The 23,282-nt window shown below is 36.4% G+C and overlaps 1 protein-coding gene across 3 annotated transcripts in view; it reads right to left on the bottom strand.

Moving 5' to 3' along the window:
• MNAT1 (MNAT1 component of CDK activating kinase) overlaps positions 1–21,449 on the bottom strand; it is a 148,474-nt gene extending 127,025 nt beyond the window's left edge. For 2 of the 3 annotated variants that reach the window (XM_054690878.1, XM_054690881.1), the window contains exon 1: positions 21,232–21,449. In XM_054690878.1, the coding sequence (XP_054546853.1) occupies positions 21,232–21,416 (185 nt within the window). In that variant the 5' untranslated portion in view covers positions 21,417–21,449. Of the gene's footprint in view, positions 1–21,043 lie in introns of all 3 variants that reach the window. The other variant, XM_037503468.2, reaches the window with a different exon arrangement.
• Positions 21,450–23,282: the final 1,833 nt, after the last annotated feature.

Below are 23,282 nucleotides of genomic sequence, written 5' to 3'. Positions count from 1 at the left end.
CTCCGTAATTTATAATTACAGTAAACATTATTGAATTTCCCCTACATACTTTACTTCTGAATCAGTTTATATGCCCCTGAAAAAGATCAACATCTCTACAAATGACAATGGATTATTTGACATAGGTGCTAAAAAATCTTTCCCTAGTATCATTTTCAAAAGTCCCTAATCCTGTACAAGTTTTGATAATGTCTTTTGTTTTAATAAAGCAATTGCTATCTGTTGCTATATAACAAAATACCCCCAAACTTAGCACCATAGAACAACAAAAAAAAATGATCTCATACAGTTTCAGAGTGCTAGGAATCCAGCAGCAGCTTGTCAAGATGTCAGCTGGGGTTGCAGTCATCTGAAAACATGACTGGGGCTACATAATCTAATTCTAAGATGGCACACTCACTAGGCTATTGGCAGGATGTCTCAGATCCACAACACATGGGCTTTTCCATATGGTTCCTTACAACACAGAAAAACTCTTCTTCCTAAGAACAAGTAGTCCATGAGAAGGCCACAGAGTTTTCTATTGAAGATAGGAATGGGGGACAAAGTTTTACGAGGGACAGGGAAGGGGACATGATGACCATAAGTCAAGAGACATTTGCGTCAGCAAAGTATTTGATGTTATCACAGGCAAAGTTATCCTGAGACCACCATGGAGATAGTCACGTAATCAGGTCAACAGAGACGTAGGCATCCCCGGGCCTGCCTCGTGATAAGGGCTATAGGTAGTCAAGGCATTCTCTGCTGTGATTTGTAGATAGCAAATAGGTCACAGTTGTCCATGAGTGGCCAGGTAGTAGCTAGCTCATAGGAACCCACATTCTATGATATAGCTTTGGAAGTGACAATAGTGTTATATTCTATTGGTCACACAAGCAATTCTGATACGATATATGAAGAAATTACACAAGGGCATGAATACCAAGAGGTAAGGATCATTGGGAGTCTCTTGGTCCTTAACAATGACAAACCTACAAATATAAGGTTGATATGGTTTATATGTATCCACAAATTTTCTGATACTTATCTCATCAAAAGGTGAAACCTAGTTCCTTCTGATACTTATCTTATCAAAAGGTGAAACATAGATTCCCTCCCCACTAAATGTGGGCTGTACTTAGGGCTCTAACAAATAGAATATGGCAGAAATGACAGTGTCAGATGACCAGAATCAGTTCATAGAATACTGGAGCTTCTGCATCTCTTTCCTCTCCCTTGAATCTTTCATTCCAGGATAAGAATACTACCATGTTGTAAAGAAACTGAAGAAACTCTTCAGAGAGGCTCAAGTGGCAAACAACTAAGACCTCCAGCCAACAAACATAAAGAAGTGAGGACTTCTCACAAAAGCATATCAGCAAGCTTTAGAAGTGTAGTCTCCCTTCACAGTCAAGTATTGTAATGGCTACAGACAGCCCAATATATTCTTCATCATAATCTCAAGAGATACCCTGAGCCAGAAACAACCAGCTAGGTCATTCCCAAATCCCTGACCTTACAAGAACTATGAGATAATAAATGTTTATTGCTTTAAACCTCTTGGTTTTTGAGCCATTTGTTGGACAGCAGTAATTAATCAGTGTAATAGAATAACATGATTTTTTATAAAATCCATCACTGAGTCAAAAAGTAAAATAACATTCTGCAAAGTTGGTCCAACTGTTCATGGCAACAGTTGCCATTTAAGAATTCAGTCAGAAGCACTTCAAAAAGTGAATGAAAATTGAGAGAATTTTGCAATATGTAAGTCTAAGCAGTCCTTAAAAATCAATAATATAAAGAAAAACAATCCTATAGGAAAAAATAGGCATGAAACATGAATAGGGCTTCTTTTCTTATATAGAAAAGAAACGTGATCGATAAACACTCTAAAAAATATTTAAGCAAACTCACAAGGAAATATATATCAATACCTCAATTTAAAAACAGCATTATGTATATAGAAAAAATTATGAAGATAGTGCAGAATTCTAACAAAACCTAGAATCTAGACAACATAACATTCATAATGCCCAGGATACAATTCAAAATTACTCAATATCCAAAGAAACAGAAAATGTGACCAATTCTCAAGGAAAAAGATAATCAACAGATGCCAATCCCAAGATGACCCAAATGGTGAAATTTGCAGACAAAACTGTAAAACAGCTTGTGTTATTACGCTCCATGAGATAAAAGTAAACACACTTGGAATGAGTAGAAAAAAGTTTAAAACAGAGAAACGATTTTTTCCCATGGAAATTTCAGAACTGAAAATATAACAGTGGAAATTTAAAAATGCACTGGATTGACTCAATAGCAACATACAGATGACAGAGACAAGAAACACTGAATTTGGGGCCTCCCCGGTGGTGCAGCGGTTGAGCGCTGGGTTGAGAAGCTGCCCGCGGCCTCTGTGGCGCCGGTTCGATCCCCGGCTGCTCCCCGGCCACCAGAGGAGGGTCCCACATGGCGCGCAGACCTCTCCTGCCGCCCGCTGCTCCCCTCAGCAGTGTACTTTGGTCCTTCTGCCTGCTCTGCTCCCCCGCTCTGGCTCTGGTGAATTCTCTCACCCTCCCGCGCTTCTGACTGTACCCAGTGCATGTATAAACAAAACAAACAAACAAACCAGCAAACAAATAAATAAAGCATGCCTCTACAAAAAAAAAAAAAAAAAAAGAAACACTGAATTTGAAGACAGATCTACAGACCTTATTCAATCAAGAATAGAGAAGAAAAAAGATAATATCAAATAGCCTAATAATATACTATTGAATTTCCAGAAACAAAAGACACAGAGATTAAAGGAGAAAAAATATTTGAGAAGTAATTATCAAAAACTTTCCAATGATAACAGACATAAATTTAGAAATTCAAGAATATCAGTGCACTACAAACAAGATAAACCCATGAAAAACATTCCAGAACATGTCACAAACTGCTGAAAATGAAAAATGTAGTCAACAAAAAAAATCTTGAAAACAACTAAAAATCACACACAGGAGCTACTAATTAAAATTCCCAATGATTTCTCGTCAGAAATTATAGAGAACAAAAGATAGCTGAACAACATCTTTAAAATTTGAAAGAGGTCAGTTCAGAATTATACATCAAGCATATAAATCCTCAGGAAAGACAATGAAATAAACTCTCAGAAAAGAAAACTAAGAGGATCCATTACAAACAAACCTGCTCTACAAGAAATGCTAAGAGAAATCTGTTGGGTTGATAGGAATAATACCAGAGAGGAAACTCAGGATCTACACAAAGAAATAAAGAGCACTGGAAGTGGTAAATATGTGGCTATATATAAAAGACTTCTGTTATTATGAAGACACATACAGATTGAAAGCAAACGGATGGAAAAAGACTCATATAAATAGTTATTATTTCTCTTAAAAAGTGCTTCCTTAGAAATCTCCCATAAGAAGGCTGAAAAGGCTATTTACAAATAGACTTCAACACAAAGAGCACTGTCGGAGATAGAGAAGTTTGTAATGACTAGTGGGAAAATTCATCAAAAGGATATAACATTTATTAATATATATTTGTCAAAAAACAGAGCTTCAAAATACAAGAGAAAAACTGATAGAATTAAAATAATATTTGATTCCACAATTAGGGTGAGAGAATTTACTTATTTATTTATTTATTTGTGGGACCCTTGTCGGTGGCCAGGGATCAAACTGCCGCTGCAGAGGCTGCAGGCAGCCTCGCAACCCAGTGCTCAACCGCTGCGCCACCAGGGGAGGCCCTAGGGTGAGAGAATTTAATCTTGCTAAGAAACTGACGTCTCTAGACAAAAATTAGTAATATAGAAACTCTGACCAGTAATACTAAACAACCTTATCTAATTGATTTAGAGAACATTATAACCAATGACAACACAGAACATACTCTTTTCATGTCCACATAGTATATTCATCAAGATAGACATACACCAGGCTACAAAATAAGTCTGAAATTTCTAAATCGTGTGTGTGTGTGTGTGTGTGTGTGTGTGTATGTGTGTGTGTACTCTCTGACCACAAAGGAGAACAAAAAGATGGCTAGGAAATACAAAATATATGGACAATTCTAATTCATGTATATAAAAAAGAAATCCAGAGCCATTGAATAATTAAAATAGTAACAGAAATCAATGAAAAAGAAAACTGAAAAAGCAGTAGAGAAAATTAACAGTGAAAAGCTGGTTCTTTCACAAAATCAGTAAAACTAATAAATCTCAACATATAAGTCACAACATACAAGTCACAGAAAAAAGCAGAATGTTGCAGATGCAACAGTATGTCACTTCCAAGATTAGATTATAAAAAAAAGCAATGGCTGGGTCTCCCTGGTGGCGCAGCGGTTGAGCGCTGGCTTGCGAAGCTGCCTGCAGCCTTTACAGCGCCGGTTCGATCCCCGGTCACGGGGTGAGGGTCCCACATGGCGCACAGACCTCTCCTGCCACCTGCTGCTCCCCTCAGCAGTATACCTCCTCAATCTGCCTGCTCTGCTCTCCCCTCTGGCTCTGATGAATTCTCTCACCCTTCCACACTTCTGGCTGTACCCAGTGCTTGTATAAATAAATAAATAAATCTTAAAAAAAAAAAAAAAAGCAATGGCTTCCAACTTGTGGACTTAAGATAGAGGACGCTGCAATGTGATGAAGCAACATTATGGAAAATGACCAGGAAAGCAAATCTTTTCAGGCCTGCTAATAATTTTGTGAGTAGATCTGAAAGCTGAGCCTTCCTTGGTAAAGTCTAGAGATGACTGCAGCACCAGCCCTTACCATGACTGCAGTCTTGTGGGAAACCATGAGCCAGAACGTCCCACCTAACCCACTACTGAATTTCTAACTCACAAAAACTGTCAGATAATGTTTGCCATTTCCAGTTACTAATTTTGAAATAATCTGTTATTCAAAACAACGATAGCTAATACACAATAGAACCAGCATTATAAAGCCAAAGTTATTCTAGTATCAAAACTTAACAAAGTCATTACAAAACAAAAAGTTACAGACCATCCAAGCAAAGATACTTAACAAACTATTAGCAAACCAAATCTAACAACATATATTAATAATAATACATCTTGACATGTTAGGGTTAAGGCCAGAAATACAATAATGATTTAGCATTCATATCTCAATATAAAAATTCATCATTTTGATAGAATAAAGGAGTAAAACCATATGATCATTTCAAGAGATTCTGAAAGACTTTCACAGAATTCAAAACTAAACTAAGAATAGCTAAAGAATTTCCTTAAATTGATGAATGGCACCTTCCAGGGGAAAAAAAAAACAATCATAACTAATATGATAATGGTGAAACACTGAATTTCATCCTTCTAAGTCCAGGAATAAGGCATAAATGTTCATTTTCACCCCTTCTACTCAGCATTACTGTAGAGAATCCAGCAATGCATTAAGGATTAAATAAATAAATAAAGTGAAACTGTCCTATTTACAGATGATACAATTGTTTACACTGAAAGTCCTAGGGAATCTACAAATGAACTACTCATGCTTTGTTGAGTTTTGATATTAGATTAACTCTGGCTTTATAATGCTGGTTGTATTGTGTATTAGTTGCCTGTTTCTTTATAACAAATTATTTCAAAATTAGTAACTGGAAATAGCAATTTAGCAAGATAGCACTTAATATACAAAAATTAACCAAATTTTTCCGTAACAGTTGCAAATAATTGATAAATGAAAATTTTTAAACATCAGATCAAGTAAAACTAAAATACAAATTACCTACAGATAAACATAAATTGCCTAAGCCCTCTACACTGAAAACCACAAAGCAATGCTGAGTAAAATTAAATACTTTTAAATAAGAGATATATTATCAAAAGATACATTCACTGATTGGAACACTTGATGATCAGATGGCCATTCTATCCAAATTAAAAGCAATCCTAATTAATATTCCAGTGAATGTTCTTACAAAAGTTGAGAAACTGATTCTAAAATTTACATAGAAATGAAAATGGGGCCTCCCCTGGTGGCGCAGCGGTTGAGCACTGGGCTGTAAAGCTGCCTGCAGCCTCTGCAGCACCAGTTCAATCCCTGGCCACCAGCAAGGGTCCCACATGGCGCACAGACCTCTCCTGTTGTGTCCGCTGCTCCCCTCAGCAGTGTATTTCGTCAGTCTGCCTGTTCTGTTCCCTGCTCTGGCTCTGGTGAATTCTCTCACCTTCCCACACTTCTGACTATACCCAGTGCTTGTATAAATAAATGAATAAATCTTTAAAAAAAAAAAAAAAGAAATGAAAATGAACTACAATAACCAGTCATTTTTAAAATAAAACAAAGTTAGAGGTCTTATACTACCTACTATCAAGACTTAACCATAAACCTACAATAATTTAAATAATATATACTGGTAAAGACAAATATAAATTAGTTGAACAGGGGCCTTCCTGGTGGTGCAAGGCATTAAGACGCAACCTATGAAGCTGTCCCCAGCCTCCGCAGCACGAGTTCGATCCCAGGCTGGCCAGGGAGCAACCCACATGGCACAGACCTCTCCTGACTCTCCCGCTGCTCCCCTCAGTGGTGTACTTCTGTCAATCTGCCTGTTCTGTTCCCCACTCTGTCTCTGGTGAATCCTCTCACCCCCCACACCTCTGGCCTGTACCCCAGCTCCTGTATGCATAAAAAAAAAAATCTTTAAAAAAAAAAGAGTGGAACAGCAGAATAAAAACAGATCCACACTTAGTCAACTGATTTTTGACAAACAGCTAAGGCGTCCAAAAAGGGAAAGGCATTTCAACAAATGGTGCGGGATCAACTAAATATCCTTGTAGGAAAAAGAGAACACTCTGACCTCACACCATACATAAAAATCAATTCAAAACAGATCACAGATCTAAAAGCAAAAACCTAAATTATAAAACATAAAAATTAAACATGCCTGCATACTACACAACCCAGTCATCTCACTCTTAGGTATTTATGCAATAGAATCAAAAACATATGTTCACACAAAAACTTCACAGTAAAGTTCATAGCAACACTTCTGCAATAGCTAACAACCAAAAACAAACCAACTATGCATTAACAGATAAATGGATAAGCAAACTAGTTCACCTGTGCAACAGAATATTACTCAGTAATAAGTGAACCACTGATACACACCACAACATGGATGAATCTCAAAATAACTGAGCGAAAGAAGCCAGGCAAAAAATGAATACTATATGATCTTATGTAAAATTACAGCAAAAGCAAACTACTCTATGATAAGGAAAAAAAAAGCAGTTGCAAAAGCAATTTTTTTTAATTAAAAATAGAAGTAGAAGGGGGCCTCCCCGGTGGCGCAGCAGTTGAGCGCTGGGTTGTGAAGCTGCCCGTGGCCTGCAGCGCCGGTTCGATCCCCGGCTGCTCCCTGGCCACTGGAGGAGGGTCCCACATGGCGCGCAGACCTCTCCTGCTGCCCGCTGCTCCCCTCAGCAGTGTGCTTCGGTCCTTCTGCCTGCTCTGCTCCCCGCTCTGGCTCTGGTGAATTCTCTCACCCTCCCGCGCTTCTGACTGTACCCAGTGCTTGTATAAATAAATAAAAATAAATCTTTAAAAAAAAAAAATAGAAGTAGAAGGAATAGATTACAAAAAGGCAAAAGGAAATTTGGGGGGGAGGTGATAGAAATATTTGTTACCTTAATTGTGATGACAATTTCATGGGTGTATAAATATCTCAAAGTCATACACATTGAATATGTACAGATCAATAAATGTCAATTCTGCATCAATAAAGTTGAGGAAAGCAATAACAAATAAAATGAAAACAGTAGCAATTATCTACAAAAATTCTAAATGTACACTGCTGGTTGATATTTATCCTATAGCTATACTTGCATGTACACAAAGATAAGGACGTGCACTAAAAATTATATTAAACATCTAGAAACAATCAAACTTTCCATTAACGTGACAGATTATTCAGTGCATTTTTAAAAGACAGAATACTCTGCAAACGTAGAAGTTATCCAAGAGATACTATTAAATGAATAAATTAAGTTGCAATGAGATTAATACAGTACAATCCCATTTGTTTGTTTTAAAAAGAAGTGCATATGTGTAGAGATTACTAGCTGTGATTACAGCTGGTTGACAAATACCCTCAGCAAACTTTAAATTCTCTATTATTGCAAATATTTTATAATTTTTCAAAGAATTGCTATATAACAGTGAAGACTGACATTATCACTCTTAATAATTATAATAGAAAGTACCTAATAAATATTAGCTAGTATTTGTCAGGCATAATATGCCAAGCATTTGGTACAAATTACTTTGTTTAATCTTCACAACAATCCTATAAAGCAGATTAGTATACTTTATTAGATCACCATTTTAGAAATACGAGAATTTGGGGGTCAAAAGCCTTTACTGAAGGTCACATAAATAGTAAGGATTTAACTCAATGATGCTTTTATCCACTGCACCAAAATGTCTCTCTGTAAACATAATATAGAGGCCAAAAACCCATAAATGTACACAGCAATTGAGAATACAGTATTAGTAGTACGAGTATAATCCAAAAAAGCACAGATTTAAGTTTAATTCTTGTTTTCGGTAAGGGAAAAAAAGACTTGGTATTTATATATGTATATAATTCTTACTTTCTGTAAGATATTTTATAAATCAGTACACTTTGGTTATACATTTTCAATAATTTTTAGTTTGTTACATTCTAACTGCTACAAATAATATATAAATGCCAGCTTCTAATCTAATTCCGAATAATATAAACTCAAAATACATAAAGCAAACAAAAGACACAAATAATGTATTTCCCAAGGGGAAATTACAGCATTAAACTTACACTAGCAGTGGCAATTTATTATTATTGACACCATTCCTACTATAAATTGTATGTTTTTGCATTTAGTTGCAGCACATTACATAGATTGCTTTTTGCAATTAAGCTTCAAGAGGAATTAAATATTAATGAATGTGCCCGATACAATTATGAGAAATAAGGCAGTCACAATCTGAATAATGCAGAAACATCTATTGCAACATATTACATTTTAGATCTTTGAAATATACTTAAAACTACTTAAAGAGTAAAAAGTTTTTATCTTTAAAATCTTACTAATCAACCTTAATTTTCTGAAAGAAAAAAAACTCATCCCCTTTGCTCTTAATTGGTCTGGAAGAGAAAAAATATAAAGAATTTTTATTTACTAATACCATAGTCTATTAAATTTTAATTTATCAACAATGTATTCATATGACTGACAGTATTACCATTTTCATAAAATAACATGTACCTTAGCATAAACATGTTCCACAAAAATCATATATACAATTTATTTCTAGCTAATTGTTCATTTGTGTGTGGAGGCACACATACAAGAATCAGAAGTTAAAATCACAATAAATGATCTGTGAAAGTAATTATGTACAATTTTTTCTTCTATCAAATGGTTCTTAATATCATCTTTTCCATAAAACAAAATACACATCTTAAAACTATCTTAAAATAAAACTAAAAAGAAATACAAACATTAAAAATATTTCTAATGCCAAAGAATATAGAAACATACCCTTAAACGGTGCTCATGAAATTCCAATAGATATCAAAGATAAAACATCTATCTACCATGTCACATATCACAATCCTATTACTTTGTAAACTTCTCCCCCCTTACTCCAACCTTACTTTACAGTTGGAAGAAATAAAATCAAATAAATCATGTTTTAGTAACATTATCTGAAACACTACTAAAAACTGATGCTATGTTTAGAGACAAATTAGTCACAGCTGGAAAGTAAACACTTCAGAATTACCAATGAAGAAATTATACTTAACATTGGTAGATTTCAAGCTGTTTACATTTTAATGGAGTGAATTGTAAGTAAATCAGAGTTAGTGCTACATGCTGTTTGCTTCAGTTACCTGAAATTAGAATAGCAGGCTCATTAAATATATATAAATCAGTGATGCAGAGGCATTGCACCATATTGATGGAGCCGTCATTAATTTTCAATGAGATAGCCACTATCACATTTGTGCTCTAAAAAAACTTGAGTTATACAACCGTTTTTCTTCATCTCAAAATTTTGTTTTTCACATATTCTAACTTAGTAAGTGAAAGGAAATACTCTAAAACATTGCTACTGAAAACCATTAAATTTTACAGTTTCTTGTCTTCTTGTATGGAATATACATGTACATATATACATACTTGATACACAATATATCAAAAAATAAAAAATAATTTTGAGTTATCCTCTAAGTCATTTCATCAAATAAATAATAGATTTAGCCTTCCTAACTTGCTTATGATTACAGCTCAAAAACCCAGTACTAAAACACTGCTTATATATTATAAAAGAAAAAGATATGGCAAAATACAGGATTGGTAGAAAAATCATTAGGAATGTTTGAAGTTTTTTTTTTTTATTTAAATTAGCATCCTAAAAATTAAAGATAAAGTTGTTCTAAGTTTGTCAAACTGTCTGATAATATGTAGTATTTTCATTTTTTTACATACAATGGACCTGAACTGTAATCTGGTTACATTACATAAATAGGAATTTTATTTAACAAACAGGATCAAAATTTAATTGAATAACTCCAAACTGGGCTTTATAAAGAAACGAGATGGAGTGATTCAGGTGGACAATAACCATATAACCTCTCTTAAACTTCAAGGGGGAGTACAGAATAGAACTAAAAAATTGACTGTTAAGCTCCTTCTAATTTTAAATTAACTGAGTCTGCCAACTTCCTATCAATCCTTTTGACAAAACAAACAGCACTTTGTAGCATGTACTCTCGCACAGGTTTCTACCCTCAATATGACAAAGTAGACATCTCATCCCACTTTCCTAAAGGGGCTAATATAAATCTTTCCCCTTCAGGTACTGGTCCACAAAAATATTTTGCATTTGAAAGCACCTATACATTTTCATTCCCTTGATGCTAACAATTTTTTTTTTTTACTTTAGTATATACCCAACCAAATTATTTGTTTCCACAAAAGCCCTTTTCCTAAATCAGCAGAATAATTACAGGATTTCCAGTTTCTGTTTCTTCAATAGCATTTTTTAAACAAATATCTGCTTAACAAATAGCATAAAGTCTACTTTCATACCTTGAATACAATGAATACTATAATAATTCCAAACTTCCCTTTTCTTTTTTGTATAGGAGAGAAACTGATTTCCTTTTAATGACTCAAAAGAAGAGCTAAAATTCTATTAAACTAATTGGGGACAGAAACCACCTCTGCCCCATTCCTTGTGTATGCCCAACACAGGGTTTTCCAAAATTGCCTGAGCACAAGACACAACCAGATAGCTAATATAAGTACAAGGTCCTTCCCTGGAAGATCTGTTGCAGGGCCCAGAAATTTGCATTTTAAATACGGACCCAAGATAATTTTTAGGATGAGGCAAGTTTTAGAATCAGAGGCCTAGAAAATTATTGTGTATGAGAAAGACTGCAAGCATTTATTAGTAAATGCCAACAACTAACAAATTACTGCTGAGTCTAACTTTTTTTTTAAAATGGACTTAACACATTTGAAACTTGAAGAAAATCATTAAAAGTCTCTAGATTTAATTTTTATTCAATTATTTTCATTCTATTTACTTTCTCAAAGCCTAGCTGCTAGATAAACAAGAAGTGAACTGTCAAAAAAAAACTCCTGAAACTTAAACCTGAAAACTGTATATTTTTTTTGTATTTAGGATATTGAAAACTATAGTTGACTATAGAACAAGCTTACTCTTAACCTGAATTTTTAAACATATTTGAACTGTACTTCATCTATTCCTCACAGCAACCCTGTGAGGTATAAGTACAAGAAAGAAAACAAAGGCTTAAAGAAAATGATTAATTTTCCCAAAATCATACAGCTAAGAATAAATACCAAACCCAGGATCCAGACAGTCGGATTGTATTTTATACTTATTAGACATAACATGTCATGGCCACAGCAGAAATAATGCACTATTAAATTAATAACTTTTTTATTAATAATTCATGATATTAACAGTTAATAATAAGGCAGTGATTATATTAATTCAGTCTGTGATTATACTTATATCTCTAAAGGAAACTAATGTGGTACACTTTCAGGTTCTTGTGGAATAAAATAATTTGCACTAAAAAATAAATAATTTGTATTTCAACAAATAAGTTTGAACACCTAATAGATGGCTTCATATTACCTGTTTTAATCTTGGAAAACAAATCTGATAATATAACTTCCAGAGTAAGATATCCATGAAGCCAAAGTTCCTATGAAACTTTATGATAACTTCAGGCAAAACTTCAGAACAAAAGGTTTCCTCCAAGACAGAAAATATATATGTATAGTAAACTAGTGAGCAGATGAAAGTAATCTTTAAAAAGGGTTCAGTGAAAAGAAAAGTATTAAATAAGAACCTACTGGGAATATGGAGATAAATATAGATGTAGATACACACACACACACACACACACACACACACACACACACGAAAAGCACAAGAAATAACAAAATTACCAAATATTTGGTGATATAGTTTTAAAGGACTACAACATTACGTAACAATCAATGAGGAACAAAAATGAGTATAGTAGCACACACAATTCAAAAAACTAAAATGAAGCAGTTATTTTTTGAAAAACAAAAGAAATACGTATTACAGCCATAAAATAACCAATTCAGAGATACGTATTCATTCTGTAAATAACATGTTGGGAGGAAAAATTACATATACTGAAAATAGCTAAATTTAATATCTTATGGAAGAGTTTTATTAATGGTATATGGCCACAGGAAAGACTAACTCTACTAAGTGATTTCCTTAATTGGAAATCTTCTAATGAAGTTATTGGCTTAATTGTTATTAGCCAATCTCTAATTGTCTATTTTTTTTTTAAAGATTTTTTTTTTTAATAGAGGCATGTTTTTCTTTATTTATTTATTTGTTTGCTTGTTTGTTTTGTTTATACATGCACTGGGTACAGTCAGAAGCGCGGGAGGGTGAGAGAATTCACGAGAGCCAGAGCGAGGGGCAGAGCAGGCAGAAGGACCGAAGTACACTGCTGAGGGGAGCAGCGGGCGGCAGGAGAGGTCTGCGCGCCATGTGGGATCCTCCTCCGGTGGCCGGGGAGCAGCCGGGGATTGAACCGGCACCGCAGAGGCCTCGGGCAGCTTCGCAACCCAGCGCTCTACCGCTGCGCCACCGGGGAGGCCCTCTAATTGTCTATTAACTTAACCAACTTTAAGAGAAGCTAAAAAATTATCAATTCTAAACAAATGAACATATCAGTTAAAACTGGACAAGGCAAAACTAGGACCTCGGTTTTCTAACTTATGCTTCAATATTCTTTCTACAACTCAATGTGTCTTCAGATTATTAAAACACATGGGAAATCAACTGTTACATAAGACAAAAACCTCCTTCAATAAAATCATGAGGTCTTCACTGTATGTACCATTCAAAAAATGTCTTTCTGCTAGAGTTTTTCTGCAGCATTATGTTCTAATCAATTTCAAAACACTCCACTTAAAAAAAAAAAAAAGGATGCTGGGCCTCCCCGGTGGTGCAGCGGTTGAGCGCTAGGTTGTGAAGCTGCCCGCGGCCTCTGCAGCGCCAGTTCGATCCCAGGCTGTTCCCTGGCCACCGAAGGAGGGTCCAACGTGGCACGCAGACCTCTCCTGCCGCCCGCTGCTACCCTCAGCGGTGTACTTCGGTCCTTCTGCCTGCTCTGCTCCCTGCTCTGACTCTGGTGAATTCTCTCACCCTCCTGTGCTTCTGACTGTACCCAGTGCTTGTATAAATAATAAATAAATAAATTTTTTTTAAAAAAAGGATGCTTATAAAAGTATCAGAGAGAGTGAAAAAAAATCAGAAACTACAAAGAAAAGGAAATATTCAAAGGGCACAAGCAACTGCCAATTCTGTTCAATTTCTAAAGAAAATGAACATGTACAAAGTACTGAGACTACAGGATACCTCAACAATAGTAAGGCTAGATTTTCCTAATAAACATGATGAAGTAGCTGATGCCAGACTTGCATTCCCACTATGAAAACCATAATACAAACAAAATGCATGAGACAATTTCTTTACAGACATTAAACAACAGGCAACACAAAGACCATTACGATCCATCAGAAATGGGAAACTCACAAAGTAAGCCCCACAATCACCTCAGTTTTCTACCTAGAGAAAATTTCCAGGTAGCCCAGGTGGCCCAACAAGCTAGAGTTTAAGAAGGTTGCGCTAAGGCAAATAAGCAGAGATCAGAGGTTAATGCAATTGATATGGCTGACATTTGCAAGGGAGAGGGCCCAGAAGTCTGTGCAGGAAACCACTCTAAGTCCTTAGTCAAGGATAGGCTACATACATACAGGGCAAAACCAATCAGGCATAAAAGAAAGTGGCTGAGAAAATAAAGAGTAGTTAAGAAGTGCTGGGGATACTTTGGTGTTTCCACCCAGCCAGAGTAGAGAAACCACATTAACACCTTATTAACACCTCAGACATCCAGCAGAGAAACAAAAAAAAAGGTTTAAAATAAGAGTAAGGACCACTTCCTAGAATAAGACTTAGTCTAGATCCACCAAACAAAGCCTAAAATAAAGCCTCAACAGTTTTGTAAGTTTAAAAGTTTGGAGGTTGAGTTGCACCAAAGTAAGGAAACACACTGCGTTTTCCACAGCTCCATCCCAACTAAGAATAAAACCAAGTTCAGTCAGTTCAAGTTCAAGGTAAGCAGACAATAATTGAATTACCTATGTTTATTAAAAACACACTCTTCAGGGCCACCCTGGTGGCGCAAGGGGTTAAGACACAACCTATGAAGCTATCTGCAGCCACTGCAGGGCGAGTTTGATCCCCAGCCAGGGAGATACCCACATGATGCAGCAGACCTCTCCTGACTCGCATGCTGCTCCCCTCAGCAGTGTATTTCAGTCAATCTGCCTGTTTTGCTCCCACTCTGTCTCTGGTGAATCCTCTCACCCCACACCTCCGTCCTATACCCCAGCTCTTGTATGCATAAATAACTAAAAATAAATCTTTTTTAAAAATTTAAAGGAAAATTCATTTAAAGAACTAAAAGAGACATGGTCCTAATGAGCATAGATAGGAAATCTAATCATAAATGAAAACTATAAAAAAGAACAACATAAAAACCTCACAAGTATAATAATGAAAAATCTACTGAATGGGCTTACCAAAAGAGTGGAAATAGCGAATGAGTCAGTGAACCTGAAAATGGATCGGAGGGAAAAGACATTGAATAAAAATGAACAGTCCATAGAGCAGTATCAAGAACCTGTCTACTTGGGAGTTCCAAAATGAGAAGAAAGTAAACACAGTATAGAAAAAATCACTGAAAATTTCCACATAGATGAAAAACATACTTATATATCCAAGCTCAGAAAACGAATGTATGAATACAAATAAAACCACACCTAAACTGAATACCAAAACTGCTAGAAAACAAAGAGAAAGAGAAACCAAAGAAATAGAGATCAAAAATATGAGTGACAGCTAACTTCTCATCACAGAGATCAGGAAACAACATAATATGGTGAATTGCCAATCCATAATTTCATATTCAGCAAAAACAAGCTTCAAACATTAGGGTAAAATAACACTTTCAGAAAAACAATATCTGGGAGAATTAACCAACAGACCTGCACTACAAGAAATGCTAAAGAATGTTCTGCAGTTAGAAAGAAGTCAAAACAACCATAAAATCAGATCCAAAGGAAGGAAGGACACCAAAAATGGTAAATGGGTCAGTGAAAATAAAAATCTATTATTTCACCACTTTACACCCACTGGTATAGTTTAATCAAAAAGACAGATAATAACAAGTGTGTTAACAAAAGATGTAGAGAAACTGGAATTCTCAATCACCGCTGGTGGGAATGTAAAATGGTACATGTAGTCACTTTGGAAAACAGTCTTACAGTTTCTCAAATGGTTTTACACAGTGTTGGTTATATGATACAAGAATTATACTCCTAAATATGTACCAAGAGAAACAATATCATTAGTCCATACCAAAACTTCAGATGAATCGCTATATAACTCACATTATAAATATTATAGCATTGTTTACAATAGTCAAATAGTAGAAACAATCAAAATATCCATCAACTAATGAATGGTTAAATAAAACTGCTATATATTCTTAAAGTGGACTAGTATTCCGTGTCAAAAAAAAAATGAAGTCCTGATACATGCTACAACATGGATGAACCTTGACAATACTATACTCAGTAAAATTCAATCCCAGGGAACCATATATTGTAGAATTCCACTTATATGAAATGCCCAGAATAGGGAAACTATAGAAACAGAATGTAGATTAGTGGTTGCTATGGTTGAGAGGCAATGTGGAGGAAGGTTGGTGAAACCCTAAGGGGTGAAGGGCTTCTTTGTGGAGTAACAAAAAATGTTCTAAAATTGATTGTAGTAATGGACACAGAGTTCTGAGAATACACGAAAAGCCACCAAACTCTTCATTTTAAATGAACAAATTTTATAGTGAATTATGTTTCAATAAAGGTATTTTTTAAAGATTTATTTATGTATGCATACAAGAACTGGGGTACAGGCCAGAGGTGTGGGGCATGAGATGATTCACCAGAGACAGAGTGGAAACAGAATAGACAGACTGACTGAAATACACTTCTGAGGGGAGCAGCGGGCGAGTCAGGAGAGGTCTGCTGCGCCATGTAGGTAGCTCCCTGGCTGGGGATTGAACTTGTGCTACAGTGGCTGCGGACTGCTTCATAGTGCTGTATCTTAACCCCTTGCGCCACCAGGGAGACTCTCAATAAAGTTTTTTTTAAAAAAAACTTTTTTCCTACATTTTCTTTAAGACAACTGTTTAAAACAAAAATAACAATACTGATTTATATTAAAAGTAAAAAGTGGAAGATCGGCATAAAGGATGACAAAGGTAAGTAAATGAAATTATATTTTTCACATTTGTGAAGTATGAAAATAGAAAAGTAAAAAATTGTGAGTGTCAGATTGATTCTAAATAGGACAATAAGGATGTACATTATTATATCTAAAGAAACTACTAAAAAATAATAGTAAAATAGTTACTGCTGATATCTCAATACTTTAAAATATCAAATTAATTCAAAATAAAGCAAAAAAGGAACAAGAATAAAACACAAAAGGGACAAATGGAAAACTAATGGACTTAAACTTATTGATATCCATAATTGCATTTAAAACAAAGGGAATAATACATCAATTAATGAGATGATTGGATCAGATTAAAAAACAAGACCCAACTATGTTCTGTCTGCAAGATATAAGACACAACTTGGTTGAAAGCAAAAGAATGGAAAAAATATATACCATCAAATAGTGAGTATAAGAAAGCTAACACGGGCCTCCCTGGTAGCGCAGGCAATCGGTTGAGCACAGCACTGTGAATCTGTCCGCAACCTCTGTAGCACAGGTTCCATCCCGGCTGGCCAGCAAGAATCCCATATGGCGCAGCAGTCCTCTCCTGTCTTGCCCGCTGCTCCCCTCAGCAGTGTATTTCGTCAGTCTGCCTGTTCTATTCCCCACTCTGTCTCTGGTAAATCCTCTCACCTTCCCGCGCATCTGGCCTGTACCCCGGTTCTTGTGTAAATAAATAAATTAAAAAGAAAGAAAGCAAGCTAGCATTTCTATATAAATACCAAAAAAAAAAAAAATCAGGACAAAGAGTATTACAAGAAACAAAACAGGACATTTCATAATGACAAAAAGGATAAATTCATCAAGACATAAAGAACCTTAATATTATGGGTCCAATAAGAGAGCTTCAAAATACATATAGAATGACTGAATTAAAAAGATAAATTGACAAATCTACAGTCATAGTTGGAATAGCTGATAAAATGAATATACAAAATAAATTAGAAAGGATATAGAAAATCTAATACTATCAACCAAACTGGCCTACCTGATATTTAAAATGTACTACACCCAACAGCTGCAGAATACACATTCTTTTCAAATGTACATTGATTGTTCAACAAGATAAACCATATGCTGGACTATAAATAAGTTTTCAGAAATTTTCAAAAGACCGAAATTTTAGGGCCTCCTTGGTGGCGCAAGGGGTTAAGACACAGCACTATGAATCTATCTGCAGCCCAAGTTCAATTCCCCGCCCCGGAAGGTGACCCAACATGGGGGAGGCAGACCTCTCCTGCCTCACCTCAGTGTATTTCAGTCAGTCCGCCTATTCTATTCCCCACTCTGTCTCTGGTGAATCCTCTCACCCCCCACACCTCTGGCCTGTACCCCAGTTCTTGTAAACATAAATAAATAAACCTTTTGAAAAAAAAGATTGAAATTTTACAAAATATGTTCTGGTCTCTTTCCACAACAGAATAAAATTAGAAATGAATAACACTTTATCTGTAAGTTCCTGCTTTCTAATTCTACCCAAAATGAGTCTTTTCCTACTTTTTTGCCCAGAGACATTGTTTCCTAATTTCCACAATGGTATCGGATAAGCCCAACATATCAGTTAAAACAAATGAATTAATACCACTTATGAATTATTCTTGTCAACAAATAAAGTGAATCTTAATCTAATAAAGCTTCTAAATATAACTATTTAGAGAAAATACAGAGGAACATACTCAACAATAACACAAAGATGCAATCAGCAAAATTCAGACCAGTAACTCTTTAAGATAAACTTTCCAGCAATATCAATCAATAAGAAAAAAAAAAGTGGGAGGGCTTCCCTGGTGGTGCAAGGGGTTGAGCACAGCACTACGAAGCAGTCCGCAGCCTCTGCAGCACGAGTTGGATCCCCGGCCAGCCACGGAGCAACCCACATGGCGAGGCAGACCTCTCCGGTCTTGCCCGCTGCTCCCCTCAGCAGTGTACTTCAGTCAGTCTGCCTGTTCTGTTCCCCACTCTGTCTCTAGTGAATCCTCTCACACCCACCCCCCCACATCTCTGGCCTGTACCCCAGCTCTTATATGCATAAATAAATAAATCTTTTAAAAAATAAAAATAAAATTTTAAAAAGTAGATTTTCCTCCAACAGTAAGAACTGAACCTGTTGCCAACAGTCATATGAATGACCTTGGAAACAGACACTCAGGTTTGAGACAGCTCTACTACAACCTCATGAGAGTCCCAGAACCAGGATCAGTCAGCTAAGCCTGATTCTTGGAAAATGTATAAAATAATAAATATTTGCAAATTTAAGCTTCTAAGTTTTGGGGTAACTTATTACACAGCAATAGATAATGAATACAAATACTAATGCTAAATAATAATACCTGCAGCTCTCATTTAAAGATGTTCTTTATTGTGCAAATCTTTCATAGCCTGCCAAATAAATCCTGTTTTAATTCCATTTCTGCTTATCACCCATTATCATACACAAATAAAAATTAAAGTATGACAACCAAGAAATATCAAACAGACACTATGTGGCAAAAACTGTACTAACTAACTCCAAATAGTTTACATATTTTTAAATCCTCATTGTAATATAGGTGGCAATATTATCTCTATTATACAAATAACAAAAATGAGGCATAAGTTATTACTTTGCACAAAATCACAGAGCCTATAAGAGTAAAGAATTTTAAATGTTTGTTTTTTAATCCAATGTACTATAATTTTTTACTCATTATGCTCATATTTCAAGTTTAAAGGACTATAGAGTGTGGTGTGTAGAGGCTAGCAAATAAACATCAGAATGACTTAGATGATTCTTAGCACTTATGATAAACAAAAAGGACTAGGGATGCAACAAAAGCAACTTCAAACTAAAAATTATTTTACAACTGTCTAATAAAATGCCATTTATTTTACCAAAATTACATAATCTATTAAGCAGCAATTTCTTCCAGTAAATTACATTTAATGTATTTCCAAAAACAAATTACCTTTCCTTGAGCACAAACTATGAAAAACCTAATACAGAAAAGCAGAAGAGAAACTGAATGAAATCTCTGTAAAAACCTAATGGTCTATACTATTAATCTTAAACCATTCAAGCATAATTCTGTATTTCCTCTGCTTAATAAAGCAAAGGAAAAAAAATCACGAGTAATTAGAAAAAGGGATCACGTTAAGTAAATTAATAAATGCCACTATAATCATTATAATTACAGCTAATCATGCAACTTTTCTTACCCAAAGCCTTTGTTTTGCACACTGTAGATTAAGGAAACATGCTCACCATAAGGCAGTACCTTTCTTCCCCAAGTGCTTTAATGGAACCACGTTTACCAAAGCACATTTGACCATTAGTTTGTGACAGAGAACACTCTGAACAATTTCTGCCCTTATTCCTCAAAACCATCGCAACCTCCCTCCCCCCCAAAAATGGACATTCTAAGCGTCACGCACCCTGTGTTCTAATTCTAGCAGGGCCCACTTCGAGCAGTCTGTTTCCTGCTCTGTGAAATAATGATACTAGTAACTACTTCATGAGGTTGTTGTGGAAATGAAGTGAGATAATTGATGGTAAAGTGCTTAGAATAATCCTTGGCACATAACATGCACTCAATAAATGCCACCCATTCTCATATCTCCAAAGTTAACTGCCTAGACCCTGAATTTTCTCCACCTTAATGATGAGACTCTAGCTCATCAGCACAGGTGGGCATACAAATTGGATTTTCCAATTGATTCACACAATAAATATATTCATATATGAGCCATTTATTTTCATAGTACTTGCGCTCTTCTGAATGAAAAGCATTTCGCGAGGAACTGAACACTTCAATGCCCTCGCACACGCTTCGGGCCGGCGATACGTGTGGAATTCAGTTAACCACACGGCCTGGAAATACAGTTGAAATTTTCAGCGGCAATGGAAGGGGAACCTGCCAAACTACGTGCCGCATCTGGCAACCGGCGGTCGAACGCAGGCCAGACTCAGTCGGGGACAGAGGCTACAGACCGTTTTCAGAAACAACTTTCTCTTTCTCTCCCCAAGGTCGAAACCAACCGGGCCTCTCTCTGGGGAGTCGAGGCAAAGCATTTCCCGGCTCCCACCTCCCAGCCAGCGCGTCCCATCCCCAGGGAACGCACTGTCGCCCGACTCACAGAGTGTGTCCGCACACATTAACCATCAGCTTCAACGAGGGGTTCCGATATTTGGTGGTCTTACACCGGGGACAGCCCTGATCGTCCATGGCGCCTTCTTTCCTACGAACTATAGCCAGCGAGTGCTTCAAGTCGCAGCCACAGCCGCCACCAAGCCCCCTCAGACCCGAGGCCAAGCGGCTTCCTACCAACAGGCGCTTGGCTGGGACGGTCCTTCGCGTATGAGCACCGGCCGGGAGCGAGGAAGAACAGCACAAAGGTTCCGGCAGCGAGTTCTTTGGTCCCGCTGCTGCTGTGACTTGGTGTTAGTTTCTAAGATAAGGTAATACCTTGGGCTTGGGCGGAGGGCGTTTGAAAGGTAAACTGTACACATAGTTTCCTCTCTATGCACCTAGCTGCATTTTCAAAGGGCTGTGTCACAACTGGGAACATAAATTCCATATTGTTAGGTGTGGAATCGTCATCCCTTGATTTCTAAGATTTTTACCGTGTACATTTTCGGTAATTCAAATTAGCCTTTTCTTTGGAACAGTTTGATTAACCTGTGCTTTATACTTCTCCGTTATACTTGCAGACCTGCAAGCTCCAAAAATACTGTGCATTCCCAGATATAAAATGTGGGAAAGTTATCTAAAACAAAAGTCTCTGTGCCAACCCTAAATATTACAGATTCTTACTAAATAGCAGAATATTTGGGGTCCGCTCTGGAAACAACACCTGTCAAAACTGTTAAGCATGCTCCCACCTTTAATATATTTTACTTCTCCATCCCCCCCTACCTCCCACCAACCTCCCACCTCCATCACCCCCACTCCCCACATACCCCTCCCATCAAAGACAATATTTCCAAATACTGAGGGGAGAGGATATCACACAAGAATATAAACTTATTTCATGATTTCTAAGATGTGAGCGCCTGGCTCTCTTTGGAAATTGTAAGCCACACGCAAGGCTGCAAAATGAATTATGTAAATACAGCTCTCTTAGATAACAAAAGGCCTCCTGCAAGGGACACATTTTATTCATCTCAGTAACAAGGATTTGTTGATACTTATTGAATAAGTACATGAAGAACAAATGATCATCAAATAATAGTGTAATATGAAAAGAATTTTATGCCAAGCACTACCATATGATCTGACCCAAACTCAATGAAAAGCAGGTATGCCATTCTTCAATGAACCCACACAATGAATACCAGCTGTATACACTCAGTAATTTTAACTATTCATAGCACTTTTGCTCTTTTCTATAAAAACATAAAAAGGAAGAGTCCAACTCTCACTTTTTTAATCAATGAACCCAGTAGGCAAATCACAGTGTGGAAATACAGTTGAAGTTTCCATGAGTCACAGAAGGGGAACCTGCCAAACAGCTGGAACGTCACATCTGGAAGCCAGCAGACTAACAAAGCCCATGACAGTTCAGGGCTTATATTATTATGTAGACATCAGGGATCCACCTAGCAAATAAAACATGTCATCTGGTTGAAAATAATATTGTTCCTTAACAGAAGCTAACCAAATGTAAATTTACTAAAATAGACAACACCAAATGTGCTGACCTAGAGGCTTATATTGCTACTATGGTCTTGTTGAAAGAAACCATATTCAAATCCATTACATGACTCAGAGAGAATCTAAGAATAAAAGCAAGTTTTGTTATCTTTATATGTTATTTGAACAGGAAAGTTATGGTGAAAGAGTGCATTGTCAGGGAGCAATTAAAATTTTAACCAATACTACAGTGAAGTCATTCGGTTGGCATTATTTCTTATTGCCACCACAGCGATTTTAATCATATCTTTGAACAGGATACCCCAACTACTTTGTGAAGTCATTGCTTTTTCTTTCTCTCAAACCTTGAGGACAAAAAGCAAAGATTGTGAGCAGGAAAATTCTACCAGTTTTTGGGCCTCCCTAGTCGCCTAGGGGTTATGTCTCAGCGCTACGATGATGGCCTGAGTTCAATTCCCACCAGGGAGTTAACCCACTTATGACTCAGCAGACCTCTCCTATCTCACCTGCAGCTCCCTTAGCAGTGTATTTCCACAGATCCACCTGTTCTGCTCCCCACTCTGTCTCTGGTGAATCCTTTCACACCCATCCCACCCCCACCAGCCGGACCTCTGGCTAATAGCCCAGCTTTTCTACACAAAAATAAATAAAATCTTAAAAAAAAAAATAGAAAGAAAAAAATCTACCCACTTTATCCTTTACCCAGGTTGGAAATGACTATC

This window comes from Talpa occidentalis, unplaced genomic scaffold, assembly GCF_014898055.3.
Source record: "Talpa occidentalis isolate TD23 unplaced genomic scaffold, MPIMG_talOcc4v2.1 talOcc4.11, whole genome shotgun sequence".
In the NCBI taxonomy this organism is placed as follows: Eukaryota; Metazoa; Chordata; class Mammalia; order Eulipotyphla; family Talpidae; genus Talpa; species Talpa occidentalis.
The sequence above is the reverse complement of the archived record's forward strand: the minus strand, read 5'-3'. Positions and strand labels throughout refer to the sequence as shown.